General features: G+C 46.8%; 1 protein-coding gene across 6 annotated transcripts in view; it reads left to right on the top strand.

The window, feature by feature from the left end:
• The window catches only part of PDZD2 (PDZ domain containing 2), a 377,132-nt gene that overhangs the window by 284,376 nt on the left and 74,993 nt on the right, over positions 1 to 17,763 (top strand). For 5 of the 6 annotated variants that reach the window (XM_027092702.1, XM_027092705.1, XM_027092704.1 and 2 more), the window contains 3 exons: positions 4,076 to 4,218; positions 7,188 to 7,320; positions 12,307 to 12,462. In XM_027092702.1, coding sequence (XP_026948503.1) covers positions 4,076 to 4,218; positions 7,188 to 7,320; positions 12,307 to 12,462 — 432 coding nt within the window. The remainder of the gene's footprint in view (positions 1 to 4,075; positions 4,219 to 7,187; positions 7,321 to 12,306; positions 12,463 to 17,763) is intronic. The other variant, XM_027092708.1, reaches the window with a different exon arrangement.

The raw sequence follows: 17,763 nt of genomic DNA, 5'->3' as shown, positions 1-17,763 counted from the left end.
GCTGTCGAAAGGTTTAAGCTGAGTGCATCATGATATATATTTGTTAACATTTACCCTAGATGCGTAATGGATAATAGTGGTTTGTGAGAGGTAAAGCATAAAAAGGGAGACCAGATTGGAGGCCATTGTGATAACCCAAGCTAAAGATGCTGGTGGCTTTGACAAGGGTGGTGTCAGGGAAGAAAAGCAGAGGTGGATGAATGTGGATCTGTTTTGCAAATAGAGCGTTTAGATCTCACTCATGGTTTAGGTGTAGGAAATAGAAGGATAAATCAAAGACAGTTCGTGGGTTGTGGGTTTGCATATCCGCTTAAGCTTGAGTAGATGATGTTGCTATTCCCACTGAGATGGGAAAGAAGGAGAGTCCTGTTCTGACCCTACTGGTGTGTGTAGTGGATACCTAAGTGGAATTGTAAGGAGGCAGTTGGAAATATACTTGATATTTATTGTTTTTAAGTTGGCCTGTTGGTTTTTGGCCAGTGCCAGCTTTAGGCTAATAAACTTTAGACACTGATTTTATTTTTAACTGGACGCTGCTTTCAGCTGTAGGCAGCTAGATTTACTACTGACAATTGTACAATTGAGACCGATAACATCTGCCTCTTCCTGTTTCTGCCTCTCTTTGTGTTCCTCAGAGCTCCTTCATTAGATGATCAGGAAATTCCAGGGTGAGGAAATTTGCATCATTTTCTTTGAATTCTCCCCTTATAGTTTCTACTCTGTTGTCGAGGGAAAATCATATTATTGGAAGAAAAGCTGTTTCTAGACTAGTGTAGTTGGGGGCTGTATGTGTAAACACATATTCTATTAGATATGTGTTTTGTTTTTGTTTTGCTTTTAACTAGTTGTGTGCGTCTTGGGCAGGGGCGGGGGTGTGGAGTGGGCGTGTGGGTGCTCTTGTCTTTAACTCCTCTGTCAGGGTCAACATTTAGGCCATTCTTCTTTCCCCATGAATGTAGTTTTGCATGTTTCTTGTCACAAGTACTATTTCTAAAGCATTTAAAAATCAGAAAGAACTGTATCTAGTATTGTCACATCCTCTGTGAACCATACTTAACATGTTCTGTTTAGCAAAAGGAGGGTAGGACGGGAGAAAATGGTGGTGTAGCTAGTAATAGGGATGGATAGGTTTTAACTAATTTGGGCTAAAACCAAAGGGGTTTTCTTATTTCTGGGCTCTCATAATGGTCCTTGTTGTTCTTGGGAAAGAGTTCTACAGATTTTCTGTACTGGGAGAGGGAGGAACACTGTCTCACATCTTCAAGACCCCAGGAGCCATGGCATGTCTTCCAAGGAAAAAAGTCAAGCCACCGTCGACTCTCATTTGTTACCTGCACCGTGAGGCCCAGGGAAGCAGCCACAGGGCTGGCCCATGTGCCAGTGTGGGACGCCCAGCATGCCGGGATAACAGCTAACCGGAGCACCTTGCCTTTGTTCTCTTCCGAGTCCTCTGATAGCCACAGGGTCTCGGGTAGTGGAAGCACTGAATGTTGCTATCTCATGGTAGCACTGGCTTCTTGGATGCAAGGATGGCTTCTTGGAAGTTGTGGAGCTGTGAGAGACTCTGAAGGCCAGGCAGGCTGTTTCTGAATGGGAAAGAGAGAAAGGTGTTCCAGAGGTCAGAGGCAACCAACCAAAACCCAGGGAGTCCAAAGTGAGACGATGGGATGGTGTAGGGATCGTTGACAAGTTCATGAACTACTGTGGGAGAAACGCCAGTGACTTCTGCGGTTACATTTGGCCAGACAGGCTTCGTGGGCCTGTGGTCAGTGGATGGAGGAGACAGCTGGCACCATGGCGTGTTGTTGGAGTCATGGAGCTCCCGTGAGCTGCGCTGGGTGAGGAGAAGTGTAGGGCCCAACAGGTCTCTGTCTGGCAATAATTTCCCTAGACGTTCCTGTTGCTGCACATTAGTGACCGTTCAACATCTGCTTTTTTTACCGTTGCATTTTAGTTGCTGACAGTATGCATTTCGGTTTTCTAAATGCTTCACATTTTTCCTCTTCTGCAAGCAGCTTGAATGGGCAGGTTGCCTACTTTTAGGGAGATGCTGGCTTGGTCTGTATTGGACCTTAACAGTTCCGTTGGACCTTCAGGATGAACGAAGAAAACACATAGCTTTTCTTTTATAAATTGAGGAATGCATTGTGACCCCTACCTGTATACCTGGAGCCAGCAAGGACTTTGGGACGAGCCTAAAGTCAGACTCCCAAATAAATCACTTTAGAAGCTTTTGCTTTCATTTCTCTGAGCAGCCAATTATCAAACATTTTGCAGTGGGTGTATGTTTGTGTCCTTGGAGTGAAATACGGAGTCACGTGGAGAATAAACCAGAGCAGAAAAGCTACTAGCAGTCTAGAGGATTTAGACACCTTTATTAGTTTTTGAAAAGGATAGATCTTTGGCAGTTCTCTGGAGGTCCAGTGGTTAGGACTCCGCGCTTTCCCTGCCGAGGGCGCAGGTTCAATCCCTGGTCAGGGAACTTAAGATCCCACGAGCCCTGTGGCGTGGCCTAAATAAATAAATAAAGTAAAAGGGATAGATTTTTATAGTTGTTGAAGCATTTTTAAATTTATTTAAAGAGTATACTGGGGCTTCCCTGGTGGCGCTGTGGTTGAGAGTCCGCCTGCCGATGCAGGGGACACGGGTTCGAGCCTTGGTCTGGCAAGATCCCACATGCTGCGGAGCAACTAAGCCCGTGCGCCACAACTACTGAGCCTGCGCGTCCGGAGCCTGTGCTCCGCAACAAGAGAGGCCGCGATAGTGAGAGGCCCGCGCACCGCGATGAAGAGTGGCCCCCGCTTGCCTCAACTAGAGAAAGCCCTCGTACAGAAACGAAGACCCAGCACAGCCGTAAATGAATTAATTAATTAATTAAAAAAAAAAAGAGTATACTGACCAGTGTGTGCGGAAGTTGATCACAAATTCATCGGTGAATTTCCTGTTTTGGTTTCTCCTACCCGAGATCTCATTCATATATTTTAAGGAAGTTTGAGATTCAATTCAATATTATGTTTTTAACATATATGATATGCATGTGTAAGTCATACGTGGTTACCTATCAACATTTATTATGTATCTACTAGATATCAGGAGCACTGCTGCCTGTTTCCATAAATGTCTCCTTTAACCCTAACACCAGCCCTGGAAGTGTTAATACTTAACCCCACTTTATTATTTTTTTAAAGAGTTATATGTTTTTTTGTTTGTTTTTGGGGTTTTCTAATATTTATTTGGTTGCACCAGGTCTCAGCTGCAGCAGCCGGGCTCCTTAGTTGTGGCTCTGGGGCTCCTCAGTTGCAGCTCGTCAGCTCCCCATCTGCGCCATCCGAGCTCCCAGTTGTGGCATGCATATGGGATCTAGTTCCCTGACCAGGGATCGAACCTGGGCCCCCTGCACTGGGAGCACCGAGTCCTATCCACTGCGCCACCAGGGAAGTCCCTTTAAAGGCAAGGAAACTGAGGTATTCAGGCCTTATGTGACTTTCGTAAGTACCAAGTGGCAGAGCTTGGCTCAAACTAGTTGAAGTCTCCTGGCACCAAGACCTAGCTCTGTCTTCCTTTCATCCTCCTTTATCAATTAGTAGCCGTTGTAAATAAAAGGAACCCAGGCACAGCCAGTATTTACACACGTAGTGGTACCTGGGTTCCAGGCAGAAAAGCTTTACTTAACGGGACCCTGGTCAGGAAATTCGCAAATCACTTTTGCTGTGCTGTCCAATGTCATTGCCACTAGCCACAGATGGCTAATTAAATTTAATTAAAATGAAATGAAATGAAAAATTCAGTGTCTCCGTTGCCACCAGCCATACTTCAAGTGTTCGGTAGCCACCTGTGGCTGGTGACTGCTTTTGGATGGTGCAGAAGGAGAACACTCCTATTATCACAGAAGGTTGTTTTGGGCAGCATTGCCAGCTCGAGACTTTGGTCCAACCCACAGAATTTTCTCATCGGTGATCCCCTGCGATATCTGTCGACAAGTGAATACTTGGCTGGACCTCCCCGGTCCCCTCTCCTTTGACAATGGTGCGTGTCTGTCCAGATACTTCACATTCTGCTCACTTTTTCTTCCAAGGAGGAAGTTGGCCGGATATGGAAGATGGAGCTGCTTAAAGAATCGGATGGGCTGGGAATTCAGGTTAGTGGAGGCCGAGGATCAAAGCGCTCACCTCACGCTATCGTTGTCACCCAAGTGAAGGAAGGAGGTGCCGCTCACAGGTGACTAGATAACTCTCCCTTTCTCTGCCTCCTTGTCTTCCCCCCCCTTCCCTTCCCCCGGGTGCCGGGACTCTGGGCATTACAGTTTACAAGGATGATGCTGGAGCACGGGAGGAGATCGGGCACCAGTGGTTCTAATTAAACACCCCTCTGAGCACAGGAAGTGGTTCATTGCTGGGGCTATTGCCAGCTCTGCCACAGCATGAAGGAAGATTAGATTTCTTTCTAATCCAGTTTGAGTGTCAAGTGAATGTTACTTATCCTGACTTTCGGGATGTTTGTGCCACGTGGTTCCTTATCCACGCATTGGAACACCACATCCCTGACATCGTCACTCCCATGAGACTGTGGCTGATGACTTGGGAAAGTGATGGGGTTTAAATGTGACCACAGTTCGTGTGCCGTGTCTGGATTCGTCGGGTCTATCCAGATTTGATCCACACTTAGATATGTGTGTCTCTGCCGTGCAGATGTGGCAGGGGAAAAATAAATGTGAATTTTCTCCTTGTGACCTGAAAACAATTCACACTGTAAAGCTTCTTTTTTAAACTGAACAGTCATCTGAAGTAGGAAGAGGGACAGTGCTTAGGCAGAGCATGTCAAAGAAGAAGTCCATGTTGAGTTAGAGGGATGTAGCCATCCCCAAATGTAAGCTAATGCCATGTAGCTAATTGCTTCTGTATACATAGGGCGTCTACTGTTTGCAGAGCACAGTGGGACGCGTATATATGTTGGATGTCCATACATATACAGTAGGTGGATAAAGGTAGAGTTTCACTGATGAGGGAGGTGAATCTAGTCTGGAATCAGTGTTCGGTCCAGGTACCCTGACGCTAAGGGGGAGTTGGCAAACCAGAGCAGTATTGGCCTGCTCCAGACCGAGGGAGCTCTCAGAAATGTACCTCATGAGCCACAGTTGAAGGAGCTCGAAGTATTTAGTCTGAGGAATGGAATACCAAAGAGAGGACCAGGGCACAAACTATCAAAGTGTTTCATGCTCATCCGTCCCCTAAGTAGAGAGTACGATCCTGATAACTCAAGTAGAAATAAGATTAACTGCAGGTGTCAGTTATCCGGGTGGCAGTAATTATTGAAAGATTAAGACCTTAGATAGTTTGTATGCAGAAGAGCATCATTACACTTCCCAAATGATGGATGCTTTAAGGAACTCGCATGAGATAGCCATTTTCCCATTAGTCCTAGGTTTCAGGTTCTAGTCTGTCTTTGGAAAGTTGGCAGTTAGGAAATTCCTGTGCTCAGAGATGAGCTTATATAGAACTGTTCTTTCCTATTTTCCACGTGAGCTATTTCTAGTGGGTCTCACCATTTTCTTACAGCCTTAGCTTAGATGTGTGTGTGTGTGTGTGTGTGTGTCTGGGTATTTAATTTATATGTGGGGCATTCTAGTTAATAACTGGAGATGAGAAATGTGGGATTAAAAAGGAACAGGGACAGAGGTGATCTTGATGGTGGTGTGGAGAAGTAAGCCCAGGGACGCTGGCCCAAACCACTACGTTCTCCTGTATTCCTGAATCCCTCTCCTCCAGAGTGCCCACCCACATACCTCTTTGACGTTCCAGTTTGCTTGTTCTCTGTGGTTTTCCTCTTCCATTGTCTTTCCATCCTGAGCAACAGCCCGGGGTTCTTAGCCTTTCTCTGCTTTAGGGATTTTTGAAGAACAGAAAGCAGAGGCTCTCAGAGTCTCTGGTGCCTCCCGTCTTCTGTTAAAACCTAGATTCATAGAAAAGATTATGATGCATGCCCTAGAGGACACAGAGAGGGACTGGTAAGGGGGGGAGGATAGAGAACTTGGTCAATTCATTGAAACAAAGCAAGGAGGAGAGAGTCCATAGATTAGAGAGAAACAGAGCGGGGTGAATCTGGGAGTGTTGGAGACAAGCATGGGTCCCAGCCAATCCTGGATGCCGATGTAAAGCCTTCAGAGGGGATGGTGGAATCCTGGGCTTTGGGTCTCTCAGCCTCACCAGATTTCCCATCCCATATTTAGCGATGGAGATGAAAAGCCTCTGACTGCTTTGGGATCAAGGGAGACCAGGCCATTGGAGGCTCAGTTGGAACCCACACACTGTTAACCCACCGTGATTGACGGGACCTGCCTGGTGCTCTGTAACAGTCTGCCACCCTTGACCCACTGTAGGGCAGGCAGACCCCGTGACGACTGGGCCTCCTGCCAGCCCAGTGGGAAGGAAACTCCAGGTCATTCACTTAATTTAAAGGAAATAAAGAAATAGAACACGTTTGTACGCCTGTGTGGTACACCAGGTCTGATACGTACAACAGCAAGCAGTAACTTAGGCAGTTTCTTTGTTCATTTTTCTGTTCATCCTTCTGCTTATGAAGCTTGGCGGTAGGGACACAAAGAAGGAGGCATTGTGAGACTTCACCCTGGAGGCCCTGTAACTCTTGGGGGCGGGGTTACAGACACACATGGTGTAGTGCCACGGGTGCCGCAGAGGAAATCTGGGCAAGGGTGTGTCACCTAGGAAGAGAGAGGAACGTGGGTTAGAGAAGGATCCCTGGTGAGCTTAGGTTACCTTCGCTCTTTTGGGGCTCAGCTGAGACTCAGATGATGACTCAGCCTCAAGGGCAGGGTGGCAGGTAGGACTAGAGAAAAGAATGACCCCGAAAGCCTTGGGGTCTCGGTTCCTCTATCACATCTCCACTTGGATGGAAGACGTTTCGTTGCCGTTGATGTGGGATAGGGTGGTAACTTGAGATGGTTTTTGTTACTAAACGACCATCTGAAATCATGAAGCCCGTCACTCCCCTAACTGGGCAGACAGAAGGATGAAGCAGTCCCATCCCAGCTGTCTCCAGCTGTCCCTTCTCCTCTTTAGCCCATTCTTAACTGTCCCCTCTCACAGCCCTCCCCAGCTCCAGGAAGGTGGCCCTTCTCCAGCCCAGAATGTTTTGACGAGGGATTTTTTTTCCCATCTCCGTTTCCTCAGGGATGGCAGACTGTCCTTAGGAGATGAGCTGCTGGTAATCAATGGTCACTTACTAGTCGGGCTCTCCCACGAGGAAGCTGTGGCCATTCTTCGCTCAGCCACCGGAGTGGTTCAGCTGGTGGTGGCCAGCAAGGTAGGTGGTTTTTGTTTGTTTTGTAGAATATTTTAAATGGTGGCGGTGGTTTCGAGCCCTCCCCATGTACGACCCCCGACCCCACCCCACATACACACGCATATGCGTACTTGCCTTTACCTTGGGCCATTCAAATAGCCATGATTCTACGGTGCGAGCCCACAAGGGACCCTGAGCTAAAGGGCATTTAATCATCTTGCCTTCCTTGAAGGGTCTTTATGGGTATAGCTAGGAGATGGAAAAGCAATAACAGGACTAAGGAAAAGGGAAGAATGGGAGGGTAGGAGGAAAGACAGGGTGGACAGAGTAGCAACTGGTCCAGGGGGAAACCAAGGAGGAGATGTGGAAGTCAGTGGGACAGTAGGGGCGGGAGGGGGGCGGGAGATGCGCATCTTCCAGGTCCCGCCGGAAGGGCAGGCTACGGGCTGCCGGGGCCCCCTCGCAGCACAGAGTGTTGGTGCTGGAAGAAGCCTCGTGAACCCCGCTTGTCCCGCCACAGCCCCGCCCTCTTCCTCCTCAGTTTTACAAATGACCCAGCGAGGCAGAGCTTCCGCGGGGGCTCCCGTCTCGAGGAGGCCTTGATTCTGCCGCCGGCAGTGCGGCCGGGACCCTGGTTCTTGACCCCCCCGTGGTGTCTGTCTGTCCCCTCCGTCTCGCTGCCACTTCTTCGTCACCCAGCCTCGGGCTGGGACTTCTTTCACCCCCGGAGCGTGTAAAAGTAGTGCTGATGTGCGGGGTCCCCATCTGCTTTCTCCCCGGGGTCTCGCCAGCCTTAGGGAACTGGGTAGAGGCGGCAGGATGCCCCAGCTGTGTGGCAAGAGGGGAGGAACTGGGCTGTCTGGGATCTGCTCCACTGTCTGAGGAGATGGTGCTGCTGCTGAGACCAGGGAGGGGCCCACAGGACGCGGGGGCCTGTGCAGCGGGGCCACGGGCGTATCCCAGTGCTAGCTGAGGGGAGAACGGGTGTGAGGCCCCCCAGTCCTTAACCCTTTGCAGCCATACGCTCGTGACAGGATGGCTGCTTTCCCCCGGTTATCCCTGATGCGATTTTTAAACCCAGCATCTACAGGTTTTTATATATTTTCTTTCTTAGATTGCCTATTTGGGGAGGTCTATTGCCTATTTGGGGAGTGTTTAATAAATAGATGAGAAGAGTATTTTGAGCCATCTGAAAAATGATACCGTTTACCCCAAGTCCCTGAGCTAGACCCTTAGGCTTCCAACCAGAATCTAGAGCCTTGGCAAAGACTTGGCAGGAAGAGCTGACACGGAGGCCCTGGAGGCAGGAGTTGAGACACTCTCCATTCATAGGCCCCCTCCTCCCCTCCCAGAGATGCCGTGAGGCATCCCCTCCCTAGGGGTGGGGAAGGAGCAAAGCTAGGGATGTTCTTGGTCAGCCTGGTGAATCCCGCAAGGAGGGAAAGGCTGTGAGGGAAGGAGAAACAAATTCCTCATTTGGCCAGATGTGGTGGGAGTTTGGAAAGCATTACTGGTTCTTACACACACACACACGCACGCACGCACCACACACAGTCCTATCTTTGCACGGCCCACCTCCCCACAGCCTGCAGCTTAAGAGCACAGGGGTTCTGCACAGGTGGTATACCATGTCCCCCAAACCTTTATTTCTGTGCTCACTTCTTTCTCCTGCTAGTTGGAAAATGAGGAAGAGAAGTCTCTTCAAAGTCAGCCATTAGCCACAAACACACTACACAAAGAAAATAAAAACAAAAAGGGGCCACTCATGGGTAATTAAGGGGCACACATGAGATTTTTGAAAACAAATTTTGGAGTCTGACCAATATTTTCACTCACTGACTTGAAGGAAGAAAGACACTCACATGTATTGGGTTCCACTGGGTGCCAGGCAGTTCGTACCTACTATCTCATTTAATTCTTAAATCCCATGAGAGAGCCATTCATTCATTTTATTCAGAGGATGAAGCTAAAATCTAAGAGGATAATTAATTTGCCTGGAGGTCACACAAGCAGTGGGTGACAGAAGCAAGTTTCATCCTGGGTTCATTGGACTTCAGAGTTTCATGCTGCCCCTTAGTCGCCTAAGATATAAAGGACACCAGAGTCAATGGTATTAGAAAAAGGTAATGTGTTCCTGCCAGAGGCCTGGACATTTAGGGACACTTGCTGGGGTCTTTGTAGGGCTGAGCAGCATCCAGAGCTGAGGAACAGGTGTCCATTCTGCTTTTCCATCCGTTGACGCTTGGCCAGCAGTCCTGAGCTATGGCCCTAAGGCTGACCCAGTCCTCAGAGTTGCGACTCCTTCCCATTTGCTCCATTTACAAGTAGGCAGTACGCTGTTACGGCAGCTGCCTGCTGTTTGTTCCTGAACTTAATCTACACCATCCAAGGTACTCATCCGTGGAGGAGAAGCAAGAAGTCAATCTTTAGGCACCTCTGGGCATCTGTTCCTTTTCTTCATCCCACGAGACCAAGTCATCCACAGGCTTTGTTTCTGTCTTTATATATGAAGAGAGGGAGAAAAGAAAAAGAACTTTTGACTTACTGAATACAGGAGTAATAAAACATCTAAATTCATTATTGCAGATAATCGTCACCTTGTCACAAAACTTTAAGGCATTGTTTTGGAGATATAGCAGTTACTTTCTTCTGGAGAGGGTGTCTCATGTTTCCACACAAATATGTCATTTGTGTATACAGAGGAGCTTAGAAAGTTTTTGTTGAATGAATAAACTCAGAATATCCAAGTTCGTTCTGATATTCCTAGAAGTACATGCGTAGAAATACAGCTTTCTCTCGTGCCCTCTCTCTTTTTTGTTTCACTGTTGGCTTTTATTAACAAGAAATATGTATTCATTATATCTAATGTAGAAAGCCCAGAAAAATATAGAGAAGAAAAAGGAGATAAAATGTTTGTAACACCGCCAACAGTAACTCTCCACTAACTGGTGTGTCCTTCCAGACAGGAACGCATATGTGTGTGCAAATACACGCACGTTTTCTTTTAAATGGAATCAAACACAAGGAGGCAGTGCACCTGGAGGCAGTCCCACCCGTCCCATTCAGGTGCCAGCACAGCCCTTTAAAACCTGTGTATCTTGAGCAACTTACTACATCTCTCGAAGTCTGACTTGTACAATGGGAATCAATAACTGCTTCACGGGATGTTCGGAAGATTCAATGAACTATAAAGGGTTCTGAACAATGTAGTTGGTCACAGTGAGCACTTGGAGAAATGTGCTTCTTTATGGTTATCACACAGTATTGTATCCAGTTTATTATTACATCTGTTATTAATACAGTTCTTACATATTATTTTTAACCCGCTTTTTCTGTAAGTAACATACTATAAGAACGCTTCCCACATCAGGAAATAAATTTCTAGAGCAGCATTTTTTATGGCCGCGGAGTATTCCATCCTGTGGCTATTGTGAAATTTACTCAGCAGTAGGGACTTCCACTTTTTTTAAGCTTTCTATTAATAGCTGAGCAGAATTGACATCCCAGAAGAGGACTCAACTCACTTTCTCATTAATAACTCTTTTTCCCTTCCTCGGGCAAGGTCTATGGTTTCACAAATTACTGATCTAAAATGAATGAGCTTCAGGTACCTTGAAGGTGGAAACTGCATCAAACTAGTAACAAACGACATTGTCACCAGGTGCCAACTCAGTAGTAGTTTGTAACGTCCCTTGTGTAAGATGGGTATTTTTTGTTATTCTCTTTTCTGTCAGCCCCCGAGGAATATGATGATCAAAACTCTCCAGGTGTTTCCTTCCTTGTAGAAATTGCTGGTATGGGGGAAAGAGGAGAGGACACATTGCTCCTTTTCTCTGGCCTCAGATCAGCCCTGCAGCCCCGGTCCCTGGCCTCACGTGCTGTGTCATTTCCCAGGAGAGCTCTGGGCTCCTGTGTGTGCCTCATTTGTCCTTGGGATTGTCACGTGGTCTCACTGATCTCGCCTGCATCCCTCAACCATTCTGACCTTATTTGTGTGTAGGAAGGAAGGGCTGTGTTGATGAAGCCCCCTTTGGAGTCTGATCTTAATGGAGTCTGATTCCATCTGTTTTTGTTGACCTTTAAACGTTGTTCAAGGGCTGCTTTCGTTGCAGAGGCATCATCAGTCCCCACTTTGACATTGTGATTCACTGAACAGTCTAATCTCTTTCTGATGACCATGGGCCTGTGAGATGAGCAATGAGGGAGAGGAAGATATGGTGGATGTTTAAGCTCTGAGCTAGGCCTGGGGACACTGCACTGAGTAGACATGGTTTGAGGAGCTCTCAGACAAGCAGGGGAGATAGATGAGTAAGTTAGACACACACAGCGAGGCGATAAACAGTAGAGGACATTAGAGGGGAAAGGAGAGGCAAATGCCTGCAGAGGTGATCCAGGAAGGCTTGCAGGAGACGATGCTCAGGCTTTGCCCAGAGAGGCCTTAGTCATGAGAGGAAGGGTGGTCTAGGCAGGGGAGCTGCTGGTGGAAAAGGCAACAGGGCAGGGGAGAGCCCGGTGTGTTTGAAAGTCAGTACAGCTTGAATGGAAGGGATGGGAGAATGGAGGGGGGTGAGTTTGGAGAGCTGGGCAGAGGCCAAATCTCTGATGTTAGCCTGCCAATGAGGGAGTTTAAACTATATCCTGAAAGTAAGACAGGGGAGGGCATTGAAGGATCTTAAGTTCAGGGAGATTAGATTGCACATAGAAACATTCACCTAAGAAACATAGAATCATCAAGGAAAAAAAATGGGGGCTTCCCTGGTGGCGCAGTGGTTGAGAGTCCGCCTGCCGATGCAGGGGACGCGGGTTCGTGTCCCGATCCGGGAGGATCCCACATGCCGCGGAGCGGCTGGGCCCGTGAGCCATGCTTGCACCCCTGGAAATGTGGAACCTGCACTCCATAGAGGCTTTGGATTGGGAGCACGTGACCACCCGCAGTTGACTCAGCTAGGTTTACCTTGACCTTGACATCATGGGGTAACTCGTGGGCCTTTCATTGTGTCCCCATAGGAAAGCTCTGCAGAGGACCTCCTCAGGCTAACATCTAAGAGTTTGCCTGATCTGACCAGTTCGGTAGAGGACGTGTCCTCTTGGACCGACAACGAAGACCAGGAGCCGGACGGGGACGAGGACGAAGGAACTGAATCGTCTTCCGTCCAGGGAGCGGTAAGTGTGCCTGTGCTTTCCCGGGCTACTCTGCTGGGGTGATGTCTTCCCGAAGACATGGGTGCCAGGATCAGAGATAAAAGCTTGAGATAGATATAGATAGTATGGTCGAGACTGGGATGGGAGAGGACCAGAGTGCATCTTTTTATTTTTTTGTCAGAATCATCCAGAAAAATCTGTGAGGGTAATACTTTTTATTTAAGAAAAAAAAAATGACACTGGAATTGACACTGGAAATACGAGAGCAATTGGGTATTGAGTTCAGTGCGTATATCAATTTCTAAGAAGTCTAATATATACAAGGGTTTTATTGCTACTTCTTGATATAGTGTTTGAAAACTATCGTTTGTGAATTTAAACTTAGACTGAGAGATGTCTGGTTGAAAGTGGCATGTTAAAATAACACAGAACCCATCCAGGTGAAGTTGTATAGATGTGTCTCCCTGTTTTCATGAAATCAGGACTTTCCCACGGCTTGTAGCGCTTCCTTACCCAGCCTGTGACGCCTCACGCCCTCGTGGGCTGCTCCCCAGCGTGGTCTGGCACAGAGTCGGGAGGGCTTGTGGTTAGCTGTGGTTGCAGTGCAGCTCTGTGGTCTCCTCTTTGTATCGCAGATCTGGTAGATACGTCATTTTTAGTGTAAAACCTTGTTAGCCACTGTTCCCCATCCAACCAGCCCTGGGGAGGGTGCTTTCTTTTTGCCATTTGGAACCCTTACTCCTTCCCATCAGCACTGAACCTAGTCAGCATGGGTAAGTGTTGGGAAATTTGTTTATAATTAGGCCTTAGAACAGGGTTTCCCAAACCCCGGTACTAGTCCACGGCCTGTTAGGAACCGGGCCGTACAGCAGGAGGTGAGCGGCGGGCAAGCGAGCGAGGCTTCATCTGCTGCTCCCATCGCTCACATTACTGCCTGACCATCCCCACCCCGTCCGAGGAAAAATTGTCTTCCACGAAACCAGTCCCTGGTGCCCAAAAGTTTGGGGACCTCTGCCTTAGGAGACAACAAAAAAAAAATCTCTTTTCCCATTTACATGATATGCTATTTGAATTTAAGGAAGAAAAAGTTACTTTTCCCCTTTCTTTATGATCACGGGAGTTCCAGGGCCACTGAGTATGGTGGTGCAGGTTGTGGACTGCACAAAGGTGCCACATCTAAGGGAGCACCATTTACATCGTAAACTTCATAGGCTTTTATGTTTATGAGGACAGTTTTCTGGAAGATGGCAGTAAAGAGTTTTGCTCGAACAAAATCAGTACGTTAAGACAATTTTCCAGTAAAAGAAGGAAAACATCTTGAAGAAGTGGTACTTTTTGTAATTTTCCCAGAGGTCTTGTACAGGCCCATTGTTGATTTCAAACACGGTTCCAACAGCTTTTCCCTCAAAGGAAAGCTTTCTCAGAAGACTAACCTATAAAGCAAGTCGATCAGAGCTGAACGGATGGGGTTAAAGTAAACAGTTTAGAGACAACTGTGTGATTATTCCCGCCTCTTTGTATTATGACACCATTCAGTAGCCACTTTTTCCTTACTTTTTCCCTTAATTTTACTTCTGGTAAGGATAGAAACCACACTAATGGTCATGACCTCCACTGTCTCCCTGACTGACCTCTGCCCACTTCTTGGGCCTCACCTCACACCAAGCTCACTGCCCGTCCTGCAGTCCTTCATGATGGCCGTACATTTATCTGCCGTAGGACCTTTGCAAATGCTCTTCTGTCTCTCTGGAATCCTCTTTGCCTGACTGACTCCAATTCATTTTTGGTTTTGGGGTTTTTTTAAAATTTTTACTGCAGTAGAGTGGCTTTACAGTGTTGTGTTAGTTTCTGCTGTGCAGCAAAGTGAATCAGCTATACGTATACATATAGCCCCTCTTTTATTGGATTTCCTTCCCATTTAAGTCACCACAGAGTGTTGAGTAGAGTTCCCTGTGCTACATGGTAGGTTCTCATTAGTCATCTATTTTATACATAGTATCAATAGTGTATATATGTCAATCCCAATCTCCCAATTCATCCCACCCCACCCTTCCCCCTTGGTGTCCATATGTTTGATCTCTCTGTCTGTGTCTCCATTTCATCTTTTGGATCCTTTAGTGTTACTTCCTCAGAGAAACTTCCAGAATATATCCAATCTATATTAAATCTCTTAGCTCTCATACCAAGACCATATGGCTTTCCCCTGAACTGCTTGTTACATTTAGATTTGTGATTATTTGATTAAAATCTGTTTCTCTCGTCCAACTGTGAACTCCATGAGATGTAGGAATGCGATGACTGCCTTGAGTTCCCAGTGAATCCCTAGAATGTAGCCAGTACATCTAGTGCTGAGTTATAAATAACTAAATAAATTTAGAAGCAGACAACAGGACAAGCATTCATTGAAAACTAATGAAAAAATGACAACAAAATCCAACTAGATTTATCCACCGTAAACATTACAGTTACACCCCTGGCTCGTAGCTGACTGTATCATGGCAGCCTCAGAGGGCTGATGGGGCAATATCCACGTTCCAGCCCCTATAGGAATGACCTGCAGAGACGTTCCCTGGATAAGCCTCGAACAGGCTGATCATCATGTGTCTCTTCTCCCACTATTGTCCACCCATCCTTTAAGGCCACGATCTTTCTGAGTCTACCCACCCTTCCTCCCTGTGACCTCCCCTGCCCTTGCCGTTCTCTGTTGGTACAGCAGTCACCCTCTGTACAGAAGGGGAATGGAGTGTGTGGCAGTCCAGCCAGCAGACCTCTCAACTCCAGCCTGACTCCGCTATTCCCACCTTTCTAACCAGACATGGCTCTCCAGCCCGGCTCCAGCCCACAACTTCTCCCCTCACATGCCCACAGTCTGGAGAGCTCGCCCCTGCTGAACAGATCCCACTGCTCGGCAGCTGTGCCCTGCCCAGCTCAGCCAGTTTTCAATGGAGAGCTAAGTAAGCTCTCGATTTAAAGAGAGGAAAACTCTGCAACATACCTGGACCTCCTCTGAGAAAGCCCAGAGCCAGTAATGTGGCACAGTAGTCTGTAGAGAGGTTATAGTCTGCATATATTTTTTAATCTCATAATTCATAATCTCTTGCAAAAAAAATCCAAGGAATTATTTGTCTAGGAATTTTTTTACACTAAATACTGCTCTAATAAATGGGCCATTACATTTATTAAATGTGTTACATGTTTTTATTTAAATTTAAACTTACTATAGTTTTATAAATTTATCACGTTTTTTATAAATGTATTATAATTTAAATTATAAGTTAAATGAGTTGTTCTGGTTCCAAAAGTAATGTTTCCACTATATAAATGGGTTGTTTGACCCCAAAAAACCTGCAAAAGACAATACAAATCACCCACAATCCTCCTGTTCAAAGATGGCCGTCTTTAACATTTTGCTATGCCTTTCTACTTGATTTTTTTTCTTAAGCACATATATATATATTTTTAATTGACCTTATATTAACATACTTGTGGAACTTGCTATGGTCTTAATGATATGATCCTGAACATTTCCCCGTGTCATTAAAGGGTCTTCTGAAACATGATTTGTAATGGCTAATATTTTATAACATGGATATGCCATAATTTATTTTACTAATTTTCTACCAGAAATTCCATTTACATCAGTCACACGTATATTTAATTTTAAAAATTATAAAGAATTCTGTACAGAGCATGTTTGTCCATGTAGCTCTGTGCACGTTTTTCATTTTCTTATTTGCTTAGATAGCTTGTAGCAGTAGAAGTGCTTATTTACTAATTTACACTTCCAGCAGTGCCCGGGTCCCATCATCACCAATAACATTATCTTTAAAAAGTTTGCCAATTAATCACATATTGTTGTGTATGCTTATTATCCCAATTTTGCCAAAGGAATTTCAGTGCATTCCATCATCACACACTTTATTTGGGAAATTTTAGGTTGCCTTTAAGGAGAAACAAATGACTCCGAGCAGTCGTCCCCCACAAGTACACACGCTTCAAGGCCGTACTTCTGGGCTTCTCCGTCACGTCACCCCCAGCTCTCGTACGCAGATCCCAAACCCACTATCGTCGGTGGAGAAACCAGCACTCATCCTGCTTTGACAGTTAGTTCTGCCTTCTGTGTGCCCCGGACACCACCTGGCCCCACTTCACCTTCCACTGCACCCCCCCCACAAAGCATCGTGGAGTAGGGGACACCGGGCTTCTTCCCTGGCTCGTCACCCTTGCCTGAACGCCCACCATCTCTCAGCCATTCTCTTGAGCTCTGGTTTCAAGCCAGACGACCCGGGTGTGAGCCAGAGCCCTGCAGGGCCAGGAAGTGGGCACACGACATTTTCCCACCTTCACAATCTGCTCAGGGTCTGCCCTGCTGGGCCTTCCAGAGGTGCTGAACTACTGAGAAAAAGAAATGTTTCAGTTCTGTGTTTACAATCCAAGACTCTTTGTTTTATAATTTTTAAACACTATCAAACCACTTAAACGAAAGAAACCTGGTACTATTTTAATCAGCTAAGTCACAAAGCCTTTTACTTCCCAGATGATAATGATTCAACCTGCAGCCGAGTTCCGCTCTGACTTTGACTCTTCTTGCACCTGTAAGTCGTGGACACTCCAAGCACTTAGGTGGAGCAAAAGTGATACAAACGCTCAGGATCCGCCATGAGCACCCTTGTGAGTTATCTTTCCATGGCTACAGGAAACGGCCACGAGGTTTTCCTTTCGAAGAGCTCGGGCCATGCTTAGAATAGAACCACGTGGTGAACATCAAGTGTGAGGGGCAAAGGCAAGAAAAAGGGAACAAGGATGGGACGGGGAGATCCCACAGGCATGTGCGTGATTGTCAGCCATCTCAGGGGGTCTGGCTTCAGAGGGAGGAGGGGGGCCCTCCCTCCACCTTCCACAGACATCCCCATCTCCAAGACTGCCAGCCTGGTCTCAGAAATAGCTGAGTCTAGTCCCCTCCCCCATACCGACTGTGGTCCCCATCTGCCCGATTGGCCATTCTTTCTCAAGGCTTTCTTCTCCACTTTGTATTCTGCTCTGCAGTGACAATTTTTAAGTGAGAATCTGACCATGTCACTTCGTTTAAAGTCCTTCAGTGGGTCTCAATCACGCTGAAGTTCCAATCGCAACTCCTTAACGTGCAGCCATTGGCTCCAGCCTGCCTGTGCTGCCTTTCCTCTTGTATATGCTCCTGGCAGCCCTAGACACACAGACACAGACACAGACACAGACACACAGACACACAGACACACACACACACAGACACACAGACACACACACACACACACACACACACACACACACACACACACACACACA

This window comes from Aethalodelphis obliquidens, unplaced genomic scaffold (genome assembly GCF_003676395.1).
Source record: "Aethalodelphis obliquidens isolate GAN/ISIS:26980383/991018 unplaced genomic scaffold, ASM367639v1 scaffold80, whole genome shotgun sequence".
Taxonomy (NCBI): domain Eukaryota; kingdom Metazoa; phylum Chordata; class Mammalia; order Artiodactyla; family Delphinidae; genus Aethalodelphis; species Aethalodelphis obliquidens.
This window is presented reverse-complemented; position numbering and strand designations above follow the sequence as displayed.